This window comes from Callorhinus ursinus, unplaced genomic scaffold (genome assembly GCF_003265705.2).
Source record: "Callorhinus ursinus isolate GAN/ISIS: 27379988/994484 unplaced genomic scaffold, GSC_fseal_2.0 scaffold51, whole genome shotgun sequence".
NCBI classification, from domain to species: Eukaryota; Metazoa; Chordata; class Mammalia; order Carnivora; family Otariidae; genus Callorhinus; species Callorhinus ursinus.
This window is the reverse complement of record NW_027397113.1, coordinates 5,765,157-5,782,406: the sequence shown is the minus strand read 5'-3', so window position 1 is coordinate 5,782,406 and position 17,250 is coordinate 5,765,157. Positions and strand designations below refer to the sequence as shown.

General features: G+C 57.6%; 1 protein-coding gene across 5 annotated transcripts; it reads left to right on the top strand.

Annotated features, from left to right (window-relative positions):
- Positions 1-9,551: 9,551 nt before the first annotated feature.
- CDC42EP2 (CDC42 effector protein 2) lies at positions 9,552-16,826 on the top strand. 5 transcript variants are annotated; one of them, XM_073883492.1, is made up of 4 exons: positions 9,569-9,649; positions 10,293-10,517; positions 12,295-13,499; positions 13,959-16,826. In XM_073883492.1, the coding sequence occupies exon 4, from the start codon at positions 14,296-14,298 to the stop codon at positions 14,938-14,940; it is 645 nt and encodes a 214-aa protein (XP_073739593.1). In that variant the 5' UTR covers positions 9,569-9,649; positions 10,293-10,517; positions 12,295-13,499; positions 13,959-14,295; the 3' UTR covers positions 14,941-16,826. The 5 variants fall into 5 exon arrangements, with proteins under 5 accessions (XP_025734874.1, XP_073739593.1, XP_073739591.1 ...); XM_073883490.1 differs by having other exon boundaries at positions 9,590-9,649; positions 10,019-10,517; XM_073883493.1 differs by lacking the exon at positions 10,293-10,517 and having other exon boundaries at positions 9,631-9,649.
- The last annotated feature ends 424 nt before the right edge of the window (positions 16,827-17,250 follow it).

The following is a 17,250-nucleotide window of genomic DNA, read 5'->3' as shown; positions in this document are numbered from 1 at the left end:
GCAGCCAGAGGAGGGCTGGGGCAGGGCCATGACTCTGCTCCTTGGGGCCTCCATCCTGCTCTGTCTCTGCAGCAACTTTGGGCTTGGCGTTTCCTTTCCCTTGACCCGGGGTCACCCAGCCTGGCTCAGCCCATCTTGCAGCTTCCCCTGGTGCTGGGAGTAGCCTTCTGGGCTGATTTTTCACTTCTGTTTAGTACACGTTTCCTTTCCCCTGACCTCGGGGCTCCTGGCTGAGCCCTCCCGAGAAGGCGTCTTCCTCCACACTTGAGCCTGCTAACTAGCCATGAAGGGTCTCGACTGACTGGGGTGGGGATGGGGATAGATTTTTTTTTTTTAACACTTTAAAAATTAGTGAGATACACAACCAGCATCAACTTTACCGTCTTAGTGTATACCATTCAGTGGTTTTTAGTACATTCACAATGTCGTATAAACATAATTATCGGGCGCCTGGGTGGCTCAGTCGTTAAGCGTCTGCCTTCGGCTCAGGTCATGATTCAAGGGTCCTGGGATTGAGCCCCACATCGGGCTCCCTGCTAAGTGGGGAGCCTGCTTCTCCCTGTCGCACTCCCCCTGCTTGTGTTCCCTCTCTCGCTGTGTCTCTCTCTGTCAAATAAATAAAATTAAAAAGAAATCATAACTATCGAATTCCAGATTTTCCTCACTTCTAAAAGAAACCCCATCCCCATTAGCAGTCGCTCCCCACCCCACCCCCTGGAAAACACAGACCTACTTTCCACCTCAACAGACTTGTCTGTTCTGGGCACATCACACAAATGGGATCATATACTATGTGGTCCTCTGCGTCCAGCTTCTTTCTCTGAGCATGATGTTTTCAAGGGCCATCCATGTTGTAGCAGGGGTCAGAATTTCCTTTCCTTTCTCCCCTTGTTTGAGTACTATTCCCTTGTGCAGATAGACAGTGTTGTCTTTCTTCACTCATCAGGTGATGGACAGTGGAGCTGTTTCCACATTTTGGCTGTTATGAATGATGCTCCAGTGTTGGAACATCTGTCTTCAGTGCTCTCATTACATACCCCGGCGTGGTGGGGAAGGGGCTTGAGGGTTATGGGGGAAGGGAATGCAAGGAAAGAGGAAGACAAGAGGAAGAAAGAGAGGGGCAGAGGGGGAAAAAAGAAGTGATGGGCAGAGGCGCCTGGGTGGCTCAGTCATTAAGCGTCTGCCTTCATTCAGCTCAGGTCATGTTCCCAGGGTCCTGGGACCGAGCCCCACATCGGGCTCCCAGCTCCGCGGGAAGCCTGCTTCTCCCTCTCCCACTCCCCCTGCTTGTGTTCCCTCTCTCTCGCTGTGTCTCTCTCTGTCAAAAAAATAAATAAAATCTTAAAAAAAAAAAAAAGTGATGGGCCGGGAACAGAGCCCTGGAGCCAGGCTGTGAAGTCAGGAATGCCTGGCAAAGGAGTTTGGACTTGATTCATCCCAGGGAACTTTTGGAGGCTTCTGAGTAGAGCAGGAGGACAGTAAGGAACTTGCATCTTAGGAAGGCCTGGCGGTGCCGCAAAGGGCAGAGTGAAGCTGGGAGAGGCTGGAGGCCAGAGACACTCTAAGAGCTATCAGAAGACAGAGCCACCTGGTACCCACTCTCTGTTCCCATGGAAACAGTACCCTGATTTCCCTGTGGGGAACCACCGCTCCTCCAAACTCCTCCCTGGCCTAAACCAAGCAGCACATTGCCCCTCCCTGGCCTCAGTGAATGGCCGGGGATAAGCAAGACCAAGGAGAGTCCAAACACCGTGACTCCAGGACTTCTGCAGGAGTGGTAGAAAAGACACGGCCGCAAGAGTGGAGCTGCTGCAGCCATCTTGCCACAATGAGGGGAAACCCATCCTGAATAGGGACTAAACCAGAGGACACATTGCCAGGAGTTAGAGAGGGAGATGTCAGCACCAGGCCACGTTGTCTGAGCTCTGATGAAGCTAGCCCCCACCCCTCAAAATCTAAGCCACAAATACACCCCGTTCTTTCTTTCTTAAACTAGTTGGAATTAAATTTTCTGTCATTTGCAACCAAAACAATGAGGGCCTGATCTGGGACAGCAGGTTTGGGATGACTGCCGGGGACAGACAGAAAACACAGCTCAGGAAGGCAAGGGAGTTAACATTTCAGAGGACATGCTGTCTGTACTTTGATATAGAGATCACATCTAACTCTCTCAACAAACCCTGCTGGCAGGTACTAAGAGGTTGGAGGTCACCGGCCTAAGTAAGTGATGGAACTGGGATTTTAACTCCAAACCCATTTTCTCTCCATCCTGCCACGCTGACCAACTTGGTACACGACAAGGACAGACTGAGAAGGAGTTGCAGGTAGCAGCCCAGGTGCCTGGGAGCACAGGGGGGAGGGGGTCGGAGGAGAGGTGTTTGGGAGGTGCCTGGGACTACTGGGGGCAAGTTGGGACCAAAGGGGGCACCCAAATGGCTATTGGGCTGGAGCTGCACTCTGGTGAGGGATGGGAACTGGACTGTGGACTGGTTGATCTGGGAGTGGAGTGGCCTGCATAAAGCTCACCGCACTCAAAAGCTGGAGAACCGTGAGGTCCTGGGGGTCTGGTGGAGGAGGGGCGAGCTGGAGGTGAAGCTGACACTCCTGGCCTCCCAGTCTGGAGTCACCGAGGCAGGACTCAATCAGTTGCCCTCAGGCTTTTGGGCCCCTCTGTCACCCCTCTATCCCTGAGCAGCCAGGCCTATCTGCCCCCTCCGGGTCTGCCCGAAAAATGCCAAGGGCCCCAGGGGCCAGCCTGCCCTTGGACCCACCTGGGCCCATGGTCAGTTCCCGATTCCCCCACCCAACCCACCCTCCTCCTCACGTTCCGGGCTCCCCGCCCTCCTGGAGCCCGCCTGACAGCTGAGAGGCCGGCGGCGGCCTGGGCCAAGGGGCCCCTCGGAGGTCTCTCGGACAGCTGCTGCCCCACGACCCTGCTGACCCCTGGTCCCTGTGCGCTGCTCCCGGAGGGCCCAGCCGAGCCCCGTCTCCTCTACCTGCTCCATCACTCCCCGATCTTCCCAGGGCCTGAAGCATCTGCTCAAGGGTTGAGTCAGCAGCCCCCCTCCGCCCCAGAAGAGGGGGAAGGGGGAGATGCCGGGCTGGCAGAGGCGGCCCCTCAGGGCAGCGGCTCTCCTTGGAAGCAGGCAGCAGCACCCTCCTGGCTTCTCTGCTCCGGGAGCAGGAGGAGAGCTAGGCCAGGGTCTAGAGGGCATGGCCATTCCTGATTCCCACAGGTCCTTCCCAAGGCCCACGTTCCCCTTGAGGACTCCGTCCCCTTCAAATGCTCTGCCCCTTAGAACACGTCTAGTAGCAGTGGTTTGCTTCTGGGGATGGGTATGGAAGGGCTAGGGGGCAGGGGCAGGAGGACTCGGAGAATTAATTGTCATGTCCATGCTCATAGCGCATTTGAAATCTTTTGCCATGTGCACGGATTACTTTCATTGAAAATATACACACAGTGATCTGGCCCCTCCACTCTGTTCTCCATGTCCTGTCCTGTGGTAACCCCCTCCCCAGGAATCCATCAGGATGTCTGCTTCCTGAGAGCAGGGAGCCTGTCCCATCCCGGTAGAGGACATCGCGGGCAGCAGGCCCACGGGAGGTACCTGCAGAAGGAATGCCTTCCCTTCCACCTTCCCAGACAGGCGCCCAGAGAGGAGGAAGCAGGAGTGCCTCTGCCTTTGGTGTGCGGACCTGGAGCCTGAGCCCATCACTTCCCACGCTTGCTCCTGTTGGCAAACGCTGGCTGTGGGCCGACTCCGTGTCGGGATGGGACCGGGCTGCAGAGGGGAACCGAGCAGACAATGCCTGCTCCCCCCAGAGCCCCGCTCCAGTGCAGAAACCGCAAACAAGCAAACACCAGGCCCAGATGCAGGCAGATGCTGTGGAGAAAACCAAAGCCGGGCCGAGCACAGAGGGGGCGCCAGGGCGGGGCCCGCAGAGAAGTCTTTGGCTCCTGGCTCTTACTTCCTAAACCCCGTCTCTGACACGCCCCCTTCCTGCCATCCCCAGCCTCATGTCCTTCATTCGCAGATCCATTCGTTTGCTTGTTCGTCAGCTATCTGCTATGCTGCACGCACTCTGGGGAGACGCTGGTGGCTACTGGGCGTGGCGGAGGGGGTTGGCGGCGGACGTGAATCAGTTGACAGCACAGAGGGGACAGTGGTCCGGAGTTTCTCCAAGGGATCACAAGGGGACTTGACATCAGCTGGGGGTGCGGAAGACTTCCCTGGGGGAGAGATACCACAGCTGAGAGCTGCAGGATGCGCCCCAGGGAGGTGGCCAGGTGAGGTGAGGGGCGGAGCACGTGCAAGGGGGCTGCCCCTGCGGCCAAGGGAGAGGGGGCAGCCGGGGCCCTGCCCAGGGACTGTGGACCCAGAAGTGTGTAAGCAGGGGCATGTGGGGTGGAGAAAGGGCAGGAGGCACATCATCTTCACCCCCAGAATCCTCCATCTCCTTTGGGGCCACACCGTCCTCCCTTCCCTCCCCCACCCACTCGACCCTGAGTCATCACCCTGGATTGGGCTCCACGCCCCCCTTCTCCTCCCCCCTCCGTGGGCCCCGTGGCCGGTCTGTCACCAAATTCCAATCTTTCTACTTTATTATCCTCAACTCTGGCTTTTACGCCACAGCTCAGAGCCAAGTTCCGTCTCTTTCCTGAACCAACTGTCCCCAGAGTGGCCCCTGCCTCCGGTCAGGCCTCCCTCCAGGTGCCCCTTTCCGAAGCGACCTTCCTAAGTGAAACCGTGCAGCCAGTCCACAGAGAAGGAACGAGGAATGGCCCCGAAGCCAAGGAAAAGGCGGCTAAACTCAATTCGCATAAGAGAAACACACACTAAAGCTACACGGAGGCTCCTTTGGCTAGGTTTAGTTTTCCCTTGCAGGCTAGCAGAGATCAAAGAGCTCCAGAACCAGGCGCCTGGGGAGGCTGGGGAGGGAGGGGCCCCGCGGTCTGTGCCAGGGCCTGGTACCCAGCACATCCCCTGGAAGAACCAGCATACAGAGCTGACCAGTGACAACAGCGCGTGTCCTTGCACCGCCCCCCCCCAGCACGTAACAATTATTCCACAGCCTGTGCTCACGTGTGTGTGAATGGGCAGCTGTACAAGGTGACTCACGGAGCCCTGCTTCTCATAGGAAAGGGCTGGGAAAAACCGAAAGGATGGCCGGCTGAGAACGACTTAGGTATACCATGACACCCTGGAATGCTAGGCAGCAGCAAAAAAGGGAAACTGAGGACACTTTCTGTGTACTGATATGGGGTGGTCATACATGTAATGTTAACTGAAAGAAAAGCAAGGTGCAGAACAACAGGAAGGGCAGAGGCTCAATGAGACGCAGTTTCCCAGATGCCCCGGGGGTCACCTCCACTGCCTCTGACATTACGTAGAGCCTGTCCTCCCCCCAGGGCCTGCCGGACCTGGGGGGGCCCTACTCACCTAGATATTGCCATTTGTGTAGAAAGGATGGGAGGGGCTTTGCTTGCACAGGCAAAGAGTATCTCCAGAAGTGTTTACAAGAAGCTGATAATGCTGGTTGTCTGCCTGGGGGACAGGGCTAAGAGGGAGACTTTTGCCTTGGGGGTGGGGCTAGTCACACTGGAGACTCTGGAAAACGGAGTGGTGGTCACCAGAGTAAGAGGGATGCATGCTGGACAAGAAAGACAGTGCTCCCCCACTACCCTCTTGGACTTGCCCCCTCTCCTATGCCATGGTCCGCTGGGTATCTCTTGTTTCCCCGATCACACCATGCATCTACTTGTATTCTCCCTGACTTTTGCCTTTGCCTCTGCCCGCTCCCTCTGGAACATCTTTCCCTTTCCCTGCCTGGCGAACTCCTATTCGTCCGTTAACACCCTGCTCAAATATCACCTCTTCCTTGAAGTTTTCTTAACACTCCCATCTGCTTCCTCACCTCTAGCAAAACAAATCCTTCTCATTTCTGTTCTTTTTAGTTCTTCTTTCGATCCTCAGTCACTGATTGAGCCTCATCCACACTGGCCTGGGATAGATAGAGGTGAGTCAGAGCCAGCCTCTACCCTGGAGGACCTCCTTTATGGCACAGAATGTGTTGTTTTAGCATCAGCTATTTGTTTCATTTGGGGTTATCTGTTCCCTGCAAGCCGGGGACCAGCCTTGGCCACCTGCGTCTTCGCTAGTCCAGCATAACCATAGGCAAGACGTAGAATCAAATATGAGTTTTCAAAATGAACAGTGACAGGGTGTCTTGAGGAGGTGGGAAGTGTTGAAGACTGCCCCTGCTGATTCTGTGTTCCCCAGGCCAAAGGACAGCCGTGCGGCTCGGATGCTCCCAGAGGCCTCTGGGGGAAGTGCCTGGGCTGGTCCCTCCTAGGACAGAGCTGTCACCACTCTGGAAACCCCCATGGTTCTAGGCCTGGGGCCAAAATCCAGACCCAAAGGGAAGTCCCCGCACAAGGCCCTGACACCCAACTCCCCAGGAGGGGTTCAAGACGGAGGCAGAAACTGGGGGGAGCTCCAAGGGGACTCTCACCTGGGATCCAGCCTCTGGCGGATCAGAGTTCTCTAAAGGAGGGTGAAGAGTGAGGAGGGCAGGGCTAGAGTTGGCAGGAGACCAGGGGAGGAAGGAAACAAGAAACAATCAAGGAAAAATCCAACCCAGGCCTGGGGTTGGCTGAGGCCGTGGGGCCCTGCGGACTGAGCTCAGGCTGAGGTGGAGGAGGCTTCCTAGGGGCGGATGGAGCTCCTGCCTAGCTCCCTGCTGCCCTGTGGCCCTGGGCGGTAGGAGTGCTGAAGCCCCTTCCAGATACTTTGTCTTTTCTCACTGGCCCCCTAGATCCCCCCAAGATTATCACTACCCTTCCCTTGTGACCCTCTGCTCCCAGACCTGCCCCCAGACCTGCCCCCAGACTACTGGTCACCATTGTCCCACCTGCCTCCCAGGGCCCTAGCTTCCCAGGTAGGTGGGGCAGTGGAGCGCTGGCTCCAACCTGGGGGTCCTTCCCTGCCAGCCTCTCCATCCTCCCCACTTAACCTTGGAGGAGGGGGCTTCCGACTCTCTCCACGGGGGCTCAGGCTGCTGACGTAGATGATTTCCAGGAAGAAGGGGCTGGGAGGGGAAGGAAGGGCTGAGTCAGTCACTGTGTGGTGATTACAGGGCCCTGTGGGGGAGGGGGGAGCAGCCATTGGGTGGGAGAAACCAGCTAGACCCATCTCCGGGCCAAGGAGAGCTCCCAGAGGAGGAGAAGGAAGTTGAATAGCCCATTCCAGGCATTTCTCCATCAGTAGCCTTCCTTGCCTCTAACCCCTCCCAAACGCCCTTCAGGGTCCTGCCCCTTCAGCCACCAGGGTGTCCAGCAGTCCTTCCAGTGAGAACAGTCCAGGCCTTGGCTGAGAAGTATTAGAGCCTGGACACGGGGTGCAGGCGGGGCAGGGGGAGGACATTTGACCTGATTGTCTGTTGAGTCAGAAAAGCAGGACACCCTGGCTCTCCCCTGGCCCAGGATCCCAGCCTCCCCGCCCACACTCAGGCCCTTACACACAGCCTGAGAAGTTGCGTAAAAAAAGCCAATTTTAGCAAATGAAATCCCATTTCATAAATGCGCATTAATTGCAGGGCTTCCACAGCTGCGGGGTATGTACGCAAAGATCCTGCCTATTCAGCAAAACCTCAAGGAGAGGAGCTGTCAGCAGGTCCTGAGGGATTCCTCCAGCCCCAGCCAAGTGACATAACCTCATCTGTGCATGAAGAGGATGAACCGTTCACCTGAGTGAGCGGTTCTGTGCCAAGCACGGAACCCACCACCAGGCCCCAATCATGCCTTGGATGTAGGCTTTGCGCGGGCGGGCCCTGAGCTCTGGCTGATGGCAGGGGTATACTGAGCAGCATGGGGAGCCAGCACTTAGCTGGAACCTTGTCACATCCAGGTGGACTTAAAACAGTCTTCCCCAGAGCACAGATGGTGGTCCCGATGACTCTGGGCCCCGGTTGGGAGTCCTGGCCTGGCAGCCAGGCTGGAGAGATGGCTCCCTAGTCGCTGAGGGAGGGGAGCAGGGGCTAGGGCCAGGCTGAGGGGGCCAAATCCACTGTTCTCTACCCATCCCCCAATGTTCCCCAGTAGCCCCCCCAACCTCTCTGGAACTGGTTCCCAGTGTCATGTGGCCTCCGATGTCTTTGCCTGTCCAAACTTCCATCCCTGCAACTTTCTATTTTGTCACCAGCTCTGAATGGAGCTCTTGACCCTTCCCAACCTCCTTCCCCCAAAGGAGGACTCTCAGCAGATGGGCAGAGGGTAGGGGGCAGTGCCTCAGCCACATTCCTGCAGGCTCAGGAGTTCTCATCAGTGGAATCATTCCAGGTCAGGTGGTGAGGCCAGCCTGCTGTCCCTCAAATCGACTGTTCCAATGTTTGCATGAAAGTGGCCCCTGTGGGGGCTGTGTTCCCATCCACAAAGCACACACAGGTTTCTTATCTTGTTTGGGACTCATGTAACTCTCCTTTTACAGGCAAAGAGGCTCAGAAAGGGACTGTCCTTTGCCTGTGGCCACAGAGGAAGTGGGCAGCAGAGCCAGCACGGCACCTGGGTCCATGGCTCAAAGGCAGTGCTGAAGGCTTGGCACAGAGCTGGGGTCCCCTCCCAGGGCTGTGCTGTGGGAGGGAGGGCAGGGCAAGGAGGCCAGTGGCTGGGTGAAAAGCCTGAGGCAGGAGGAAGGCCCAAAGACCACAGGTCTTGCCCTTTGAGGCCGAGCAGATCACCATCAGGGCCCTGAGCTTCAGTTTTCTGGCTTCCCTAGGACGCTGAATTCCCAGCGACAAGAACAGCAGCAGGTGCCTGCTAGATGCTTCAGTCTCTGTTGAATCACTGAACGGAGGGAGGGCAGGTTCCTTCCGCCTATGTCCCGCGCCCTGTGCAGGGCCTGCCCTTCAATAAATGTTTCTAGTACCGAATGAATGAATGAATGAATGAATGAAAGAAACAAAGTTAGAAGGAGTCTAAGTATGGGTTCCACCCCCGCCCCGGAAGCCACCTAAACCGATGGCAAACGGGCGTGTCCAGGCCACTCTCCCTGCACACCCTCCCGCGCCCTCTTTGCTCGGGGGCGGTAAACTCCTTGAAGCTCTCGCAAGTTTGTTAATATTTTAACTCGGGTGCCTCCAGGGCCTCATTCATTCCCTTAGTGGCCGCCGAAGTTACACTAGTGCCGGCGCCTCCCCAGACCCAGCCCTCCAGGGAGGGAACGGGTCCAAGGACGCTCGGTGAATTCTGAAGAACTACAATTCGGTCTTCCGGCTGCCGCCCCCTTGGCCCTTCGAACACTGAGAGTTCTGGTTCCGACAGGCACAGCCGGAGTCCTCAGAGTCCAGCCCGGGCACCCGAAACCGGCCGGCCTGCAGCCGCCCGAGCCTACACTGGACCCCACGCCCGCGCGGCTGCTGGACCTGGGCGCCGCGCCACGTAAGGGGGAGCACAGGCGAGGCCCTGAGTTGGGCGGGGGTGTGGGCGGGGCCTGATTGGGGGCTGCCCGGGCATTGGCTCCGCGGGCCAGGGGCGGGGCCTCAGGGGCCACGGACCTCACTGTGAGTTCACAGCCGGGATCGCGTCCCAGAGCCGCGCGGTCCAGCTCCCGAGCTTTCGCAGCCCGCGGGTCCGCCGCCTGCGCGCCTCAAGGTGAGTTCGGGCCGGGACTCTGCAGCCAGTCCGCGACTCCCGGGGGCCCCCTGAGAGGCCCATCCCCGTGGCGCCCCGGCCCGGCTTGTGTCCTGGCCCCCGTGCCACCCCCGCGCAGTTCCTTTCCCGGGAGCCTCGGGCTCCACGGTGTTAACCGCCCGCGCCTCGGTCCAGGCGGCCACGCCCGCGCCCCCTCCGCCTGCGAGGCGCAGCGCATCCCGAACCCGAACTCGTGGTCCCGCCCTTCACCCTGAGCCCTCGCCTCCGCCCCACACCCGGGACGCGGGAGCGCCCTCCAGCCGCCCAGCGTCCACGCCCGAGCTGGGGGTCGTATTTTTAGTCGATGGTGAGGTGTCCTCCTATCTTTAGCCGCGGCCTCGAGTGTCCTGAAACGGATCCAGGCTGGGCCCTCGGATAGAGGGCGGGGAGGGGTCGGCGCCGGAACCCGAGCTGGGGCGGAGGAACCGGACCCGCGGGAGCCAGGGGTGGGGGACTGCTCGTCCGAGCTCTGGCCCTGCGCCGAGCGGACACTCGGACATCGCCCAGGCCGGAAAGCACGGGGGAGGATCCTCCCAGAGCTTGGAGACCCTGGCAAGATCCCCGATCGTCCCTTTTCCCCCCTACTGTCTGGTTGTGAGACCAGAGCACCCCAAGAGAAGAAGATCAGACGATCCGCATCTGATACACGAACGTGCCACTCCTTGGGGGGCCCCTGCCTGGACGGAGCCCGAAGCGCGCCCCAGACTTCGATGCGCGCTGGGACTCCTCCGAGATGCGGGGCGACAGAGCGCGCGCGCGCGCCACCTAGCGGTCATCGAGCCGAGCGCCGCCCCGCTCAGGGACCCCGGGAGACTCCCCGCCGCCGCCGGTGAGCGGGACTCTGCGCAGGCTGCCTCCAGGGCAGGCGGGAGAAGACGGTCTGTTGGAGGATGGAGGCTTTCGTTTTTGGTCTTGTTCGGAGCAGTGTCCCCGGATAACCAAAATGCTTGAGGAAGCCCCTACAGCTATTTGCTGAGTGAATGACGGGGCTGACAGGGACCCCCCCCAACCCTGTCTGTCGTACGTCTCTCATTTGCACTGTGGCAGTAGGGTCTTCCAGGAGCCCTCTGGTGACGGCTTTGTCAGCCAATTTTATAGATGGGGAAGGTAAGGGCCAGAAAGGAGAAGTGTCTTGCCCAGGTTCACAGAGTGAGTCCCAGATGGAGATGGATTCAAGGTCCGGCTCCTGATTTCAAGGTCAAGGGGTGACTCTTTGAACACCGTTGGTGGGGAGTGGCCTAGTACTCCTAGCGACAGAAGGGGCTGTGCCTCCCGGAAGTCATTCTCTCTGAAGGAGGCCCACGGCTCCTGTCCAGGGCAAGCTCCCATCTGCTCCTCCCACTTCTGGGGGAAGCCACCCCTCCGGCCCCCCATAGCCTTGTCCCCATGGAGAGCTCATTCTTATATCTCTGGATCCTTGCAAGTTGGGGGAGAGGGGCAGCCAACTGGATTTAAATGGAGGAGGCCTGGGGACCGAGTGGCCCCAGCCTAGCTGGGAGCCTGTTTCTTTCCTGCTCCCCAGTTTTCAGAGGTTCGGTGGCCCACTGCATCAGAGCCACAGGAACCTGGCTGGGTACTAGGGCCCACTTTTCCTCTTCCCAGCCGGGCGACCTCAGCAACATTAAGGTCTCTGAGGTTCAGCTTCTGCCTCTGTAAAAGGCGGTGGTGACGCCCACCGTGCTGTGCCTGGGAGCTTTAAAATGGGAACCGTGCAAGGGCAGCTGGAGCCTGGGGTCTCACGCTTGCCAAATCTGAATGCTTGGGGCTTGATGAGTGCAATTCCCAGCTCTCCCCTGGGTGGCTGACGCTGGCCCGACCCTTCCCCCCAGCCCCAGTTCTCCCCACATCTGGAACTGGGTGGGTACATCTGGCTCAGAGTGAGACAGCTGTCAGGGACGCCCAATTTGTTGTGGAAACACTCAGGCTGTCTTGGCGCCCTGTGTGATGGGGCGGGGGATGACAAATCCCACCAGTCTGCCCCACTCTTCATGAGTGGAAAGGAAGGAAAGCTGCCCCAGGACTGCTCGCCTACCAAGGAGTCAGGTAGGGTGTGTGTTGGCATGCCCCCAGGTCTGGCATGGTGGTGACGGGGAAAGGTCTGTTCCGTGAGTGAGGGATGGGATCCCAGGACCTCGCAGCACCCACTGCCTCCCCCACCCTGCGCACAGCTCCTTCCAAGCTTAGCTGGAATCCCGCCACTGGAGAGTCATTCCTTTGTTTCCTGTTAAACTGCAGGTGCTCAGGGAGGGGCAAGATGTCCGGTCTCTGTGGCTATGTGTGACTGACCTGGGGTGTCCGGTCCTGGGGTGGGGTTTCCTGATGAGGGCCTGGGCTGGGAGTTGGGACTCTGCCTCTCCTGCATCCCCCTTCCTTCTTCCTGCTCCCTCCTGCCAGCCCCTCATTCTCTCCTCACCCTGCCCAGGATGGGGAATGGGGGCTAGGACCTGCCAGGGCTCCCAGCTGTGGCTGGCTCCACCCCTCCTGGCCAATTTCCTACCTGCTCGGCCCCTGGCGGCCTGAGGAGGGGGCAGTGGGGGAGGGGTGCTCATCTGGTTACCCTCTGGATGACCTTGGACATATTTCTTTTCTTTGCCTTTTGTGCTCAGGTTCTACATCTGGGCTCTCTCGTAGCCACGTATGAGGCTCGTCCCTCACCGTGGGAACCCCAAGGAGGGCCTGCAACGCTTCCTTTTTCTGTTAAACCAGTATGACACCCTGCCAGAGTGCACTTATTTTTTTCCACATTAAAAATAGCTTTGTTTTTTTCTGATTACATAAATAATATGTGCACCTAAGTAACACATGCTTATTATTAAGATTTTGAGCTTATAAAAGTGTGAAGAAAAAAGGCAAAGTCATCTGAATCTGCTACCTTGAGAGAACCATCACCAACATTTTGGCAACCATCCTTTTCACAGTTACATATATCATTGTATAGTAACAGTACCAAATATTATAGGTAATTTTTATCGAGGACACCTTTCCTCCCATGTCACTGACCCCACACCCCTTCCCTGCCCCCCACCCCAGTCTACATAGCTCATATGACAACCCAGTGCTGGCCTTCCAGATTCTTCTCTCTTTTTATGTAAGATATAATCCTATGCGGACCTGTGTCTGTAGGTATGCATACATGCATGCATATACGGGGAAGGGGCAGAGGGGGAGGGGAGTTGGTCACTGCTGTCAGAAATGGAATTTTTTTTTTAAGATTTTATTTATTTTAGAGAGAGAGCGCTCTAGTGGGGCAGAGGGAGAGGGAGAGAATCTCAAACAGACCCACCGCTGAGCGTGGAGCTCAACGCAGTGCTCGATCTCACGACCCTGAGATAGTGACCTGAGCCAAACCAAGAGTCAGACGCTTAACCGACTGAGCCACCCAGGTGCCCCAGAAATGGAATCTTCCAGACTATGCTTTTGCATTTTCTTCTCTCCCTCGGCAATGCCTTGTGCAAATCCCTCCAAAATGTGTTCTGACTGCGATGTTTAAATGAGGATGAGAGGAGGGTGGTTGCAATGATTAAATGAGATGTGTTTGCAAGGAACTCAGCAAAATGCCAGGCACAGAGCAGAGCCCCCCAAGATATTTGTACCCTCCACTCCATCTAACACTCAGGTGCTGGGTGGGGTGGAGGGACAGCAACTACGTCAGACTCGGTCCGGCAGCTAGAAACTGCTAACCCGGAGGAAAAAGGGGGAACTCCGATGTGACCCCGCTTCCAGGTGGAACGAGATTGGGCCGATCAGAAGGTGTCTACATTCGGCCCTGTTGGCTGAACACCTGCCGCGTGTCCAGGCCTGGCACAGACAGGTGGGCGAGACAGAGGTTACGAGATCTCTCTCCTTGGTCAACTAGGGGATAGAGACGAGTCTGTGAGACCCTCCCCCCGCCCCGGCCAACAAACTTGACACTTGTTAGGTCTTGGGGCACAGTTGATGTGCAGTAGGGGCTGAGCACCCAGACAACGGCGAAGAGCAGAGCCAGAGACCCAGGGCAGGAGACCAGAGCCAGGACTTGGGATATGACTCTGGGCCTGTCACCCAGGTTCCCGGGCCTCAGCTTCCCCACTGGTCAGGAGAGAGGGGCTCGGCGCTAGTGATCCAGGCTCCAAGGGGCAGTGAGTCTGTAAGCGAACAGGCACTTCTTCCAACGTGGCTTTCCATGGGACAGTGGCCCCACCTGGGCTCCCGGGGCCGACGCAGGGCCCCCAGGAATGGCGCGGATGCCTCCGCGTCCTTCTGTCCCTGACTTAGACCTTTGGTGTTGCAGCTCTTCAGTCCCCGGGAGACACTCACGAGGACAAGACTGGAGAGCGTTGCTACCTGCGAGACCTCCACCTTGCGGCTGCTAATTTTCCAGAGCGTTTTCGACTCTTTCGGGAGAAAGTACTTTCCGTTGTCCCAGTCCTCTGACTTCATTGATCATTACTCTTTCTTTTTCTCATCCCTCGGGCCAACTTCGGTCACACCCCACCCGGCAGTCTTCGCCCTTCGGCGAGGTTTTGGTGTCTCTGGCCAGGGCGGTGAGAGGAGGTAGCAGGAGGCCGCGGTCCCCACGGCTGCACCTTCCCCAGCGCCGGCAGCCAGGCCTGGGTGCTGAGGTCACGATGTCCACCAAGGTGCCCATCTACCTGAAGCGCGGCAGCCGCAAGGGCAAGAAGGAGAAGCTACGGGACCTGCTGTCGTCGGACATGATCAGCCCGCCGCTGGGGGACTTCCGACACACCATCCATATCGGCAGCGGCGGGGGCAGCGACATGTTCGGTGACATCTCCTTCCTGCAGGGCAAGTTTCACCTCCTGCCAGGGACGGCGGTCGAGGGACCTGAGGAGGATGGCGCCTTCGACCTCCCCTTCCAGTTCACCCGCACCGCCACGCTGTGCGGGCGGGAGCTCCCCGAAGGGCCGTCTCCTCTGCTCAAGAATGCCATCTCCCTCCCTGTCATCGGTGGGCCCCAGGCCCTCACCCTGCCCACAGCCCAGGCCCCACCCAAACCCCCTCGCCTGCACCTGGAGACCCCACAGCCTTCCCCACAGCCTTCCCCGCAAGAGGCAGGGAGTGTGGACATCTGGAGAATTCCAGAGGCTGGCTCTGCCCACAACGGGCTGACCCCCGAGTCAGGGGCTGAGGAGCCCTTCCTGTCCCATGCCAGCTCCCTGCTCTCCCTGCACGTGGACCTGGGGCCTTCCATCCTGGATGACGTCCTCCAGATCATGGACCAGGACCTGGGCCACATGCAGATCCCCACGTAGGACCAAGGCTGGTCAGGCCGGGTGCTCAGGATCGAGCGAATGCTGGGAGGCAGAGGAGCGATGCAGCCCTGGTCTAGAAGTCGGGATTCCCAAGGTCCCACTGTGTGGTCGCTGGCCAGTGATTTCTTTCTTTGAGCCTTTGTTTCCCTCCTTCCCAGCACCTCCCTAGGGGCAGAGTGTGCCTCATTGCTTTCCCCTAAAACGCACTAAGGACACCTGCAGAAGTCAGCCCAAAGGGCCCTGAGCATCTTGGGCCACCTGGACCCCCACCACCAACCGCTCCTCCTTCCCTCACATCCCTTGGATGAAGGCTTTGCCAAGATGGACTCCTCTCTCCACCTGCCTTCTGCCTCATCCTTGTGGGATGCCCTGATTGGGGGGGTGGGGGGGTGGAGGCACAGCACAGCCAGCCAGACCTTTGGCTCTGTGTCCTGGACTGAGAACATGGCATCGATGACCGAATGTCCCTCAGCCCATCCCCCTCACATGACCAGGAGATTCTGGTCGCAATAAAACTTGCTGCTGCTGGTGGTTGTGCTCCCTGCACCCTTGACCTAGGTCCCCTCCGGCAGACAGACCGGTCTCTGCAAACTGGGCTGACCTGGGGGCGGGGGGGACCCCACTCCCAGAAGGTTTCGTGCCTTTGAAAGCTTCTATCTGGGAGTAAGAACCAACCAGATGCCAACTGGAGAGAGATATTGCAAGATTGCTTCTGGCGTTTACAAGAGGTGGCTGAGCACTGGTGTAAGCCAGGCGCCATGCCCAGGCTGCGGGGGTCTGTTGGGGGAGACCCAAGAATGAAAGAATAACCCCTAGTGCAAGGGACCAGCAGCTTCTCCAGCTTCAGAGAACTAAGGGAGCACGCAGGAGGGAGGGCCCGGCCTGGGGCCGGGAGGGATCCGACGGTGCTCGTCAGCGCTATTTAATGAGCATCTACAGGGCACTCCAGCGCGTTCCAGGTGCTGGGGATATCAGACAGATGCAATCCCTGCTCTCCTGTAGCTTCGATTCTAGTGGGAAAAGGATATTGAATTTGTAAGCAAGTAAGAGGATTTCCTACCATGTTGAACAACTATGAAGAAAACAAGATCGAGAATGCCTGGGGCGGAGGTGCCGCTGGTGTCAGGGCCCATTAAGATGGTCAGATGTGATTCTCAGCCAAACCTGAAGGCTAAGATATGCTGGTGCATAAGCAAAGGCACTGAGGCACCAGAGTGAATGACAGAGGAGCCACCAAGTGGTGAGAAGAGCATAGATCTCTGGGTCTGACATAGTCTGTGTGAGACTCAGTTTCTCCATCTCTAAAATGGGTTGACTACCTACCTTGCAGGGTTGTGGGAAAAATTAGGGACAAGGTTTATGAACTGCCACATGGAAGGTACTCAAAAGTGGCTATGGACACAAAGGAACCCAGCTCGGGAGAGGCAGGACTGTGAAAACAGGTTGGAGTCAGCTGGGAACAGCTTTGCTTACAAGGCTGAGCAGAGGCAACGGGGAGCTGCGGAGGGTTTTAAGCAGGAGAGACACGTGGTCAGATCCAGGTTTGAGGAGGGTCACCACCCGGGCCAATGGACGATGGACCGAGGTCGGAGAGGAAGAAACCATTGCAGGATGAGGAGGCCTGGGCGGGGCAGCGACGTGGGGACAGAGGAGGGGAGAGGGCTAAGGTGGGGCTTGTGTCTGGTACAGACCATTCTCCGCTGGTTCTTCTGCATCATTCTGACCCTGCGGATCCCAGACCCCCACCCCGCCCCCAGCCTCTTCTGCCTCCGTTCCCTGTGTCAGATTCCAGAGTGGGGGCTGAATTGGACCCCGAGGCATTTTGCTTGGCCACAGGGCTACGTGTGTGTGTTAAAATATATACAATATGAAATTGACCATTTTAACCATGTTTAAGTGTATGATTTAGTGGCATTAAATACATTCATGTTATTCTGCAACCATCACCACCATCCATTCCAGAACTTTCTTCATCTTCCCAAAGTGAAACTCCATACCCATGAAACACTAACTCCCCACTCTCCCTTCCCCCAGCCCCTGGCAACCACCATCTACTTCCTGTCTCTACGAACATGACTACTCTGGGGACCCGATGTAAGTGGAGTCACACACTATTTGTCCTTCGGTGATCGGCTTATTTCGTTTAGCCTGACGTCTTCGAGGTTCATCCATGTGTTGAAATTTCCTTCTTTTAAAGGCTGAATAATATGTCATTGTCTGCAATCCCACATTTTGTGGATCCATGCATCCATCAGTGGACACCTGGTTGCCTCTACCTCTGGGCCATTGTGAATAATGCTGCTGTGAACA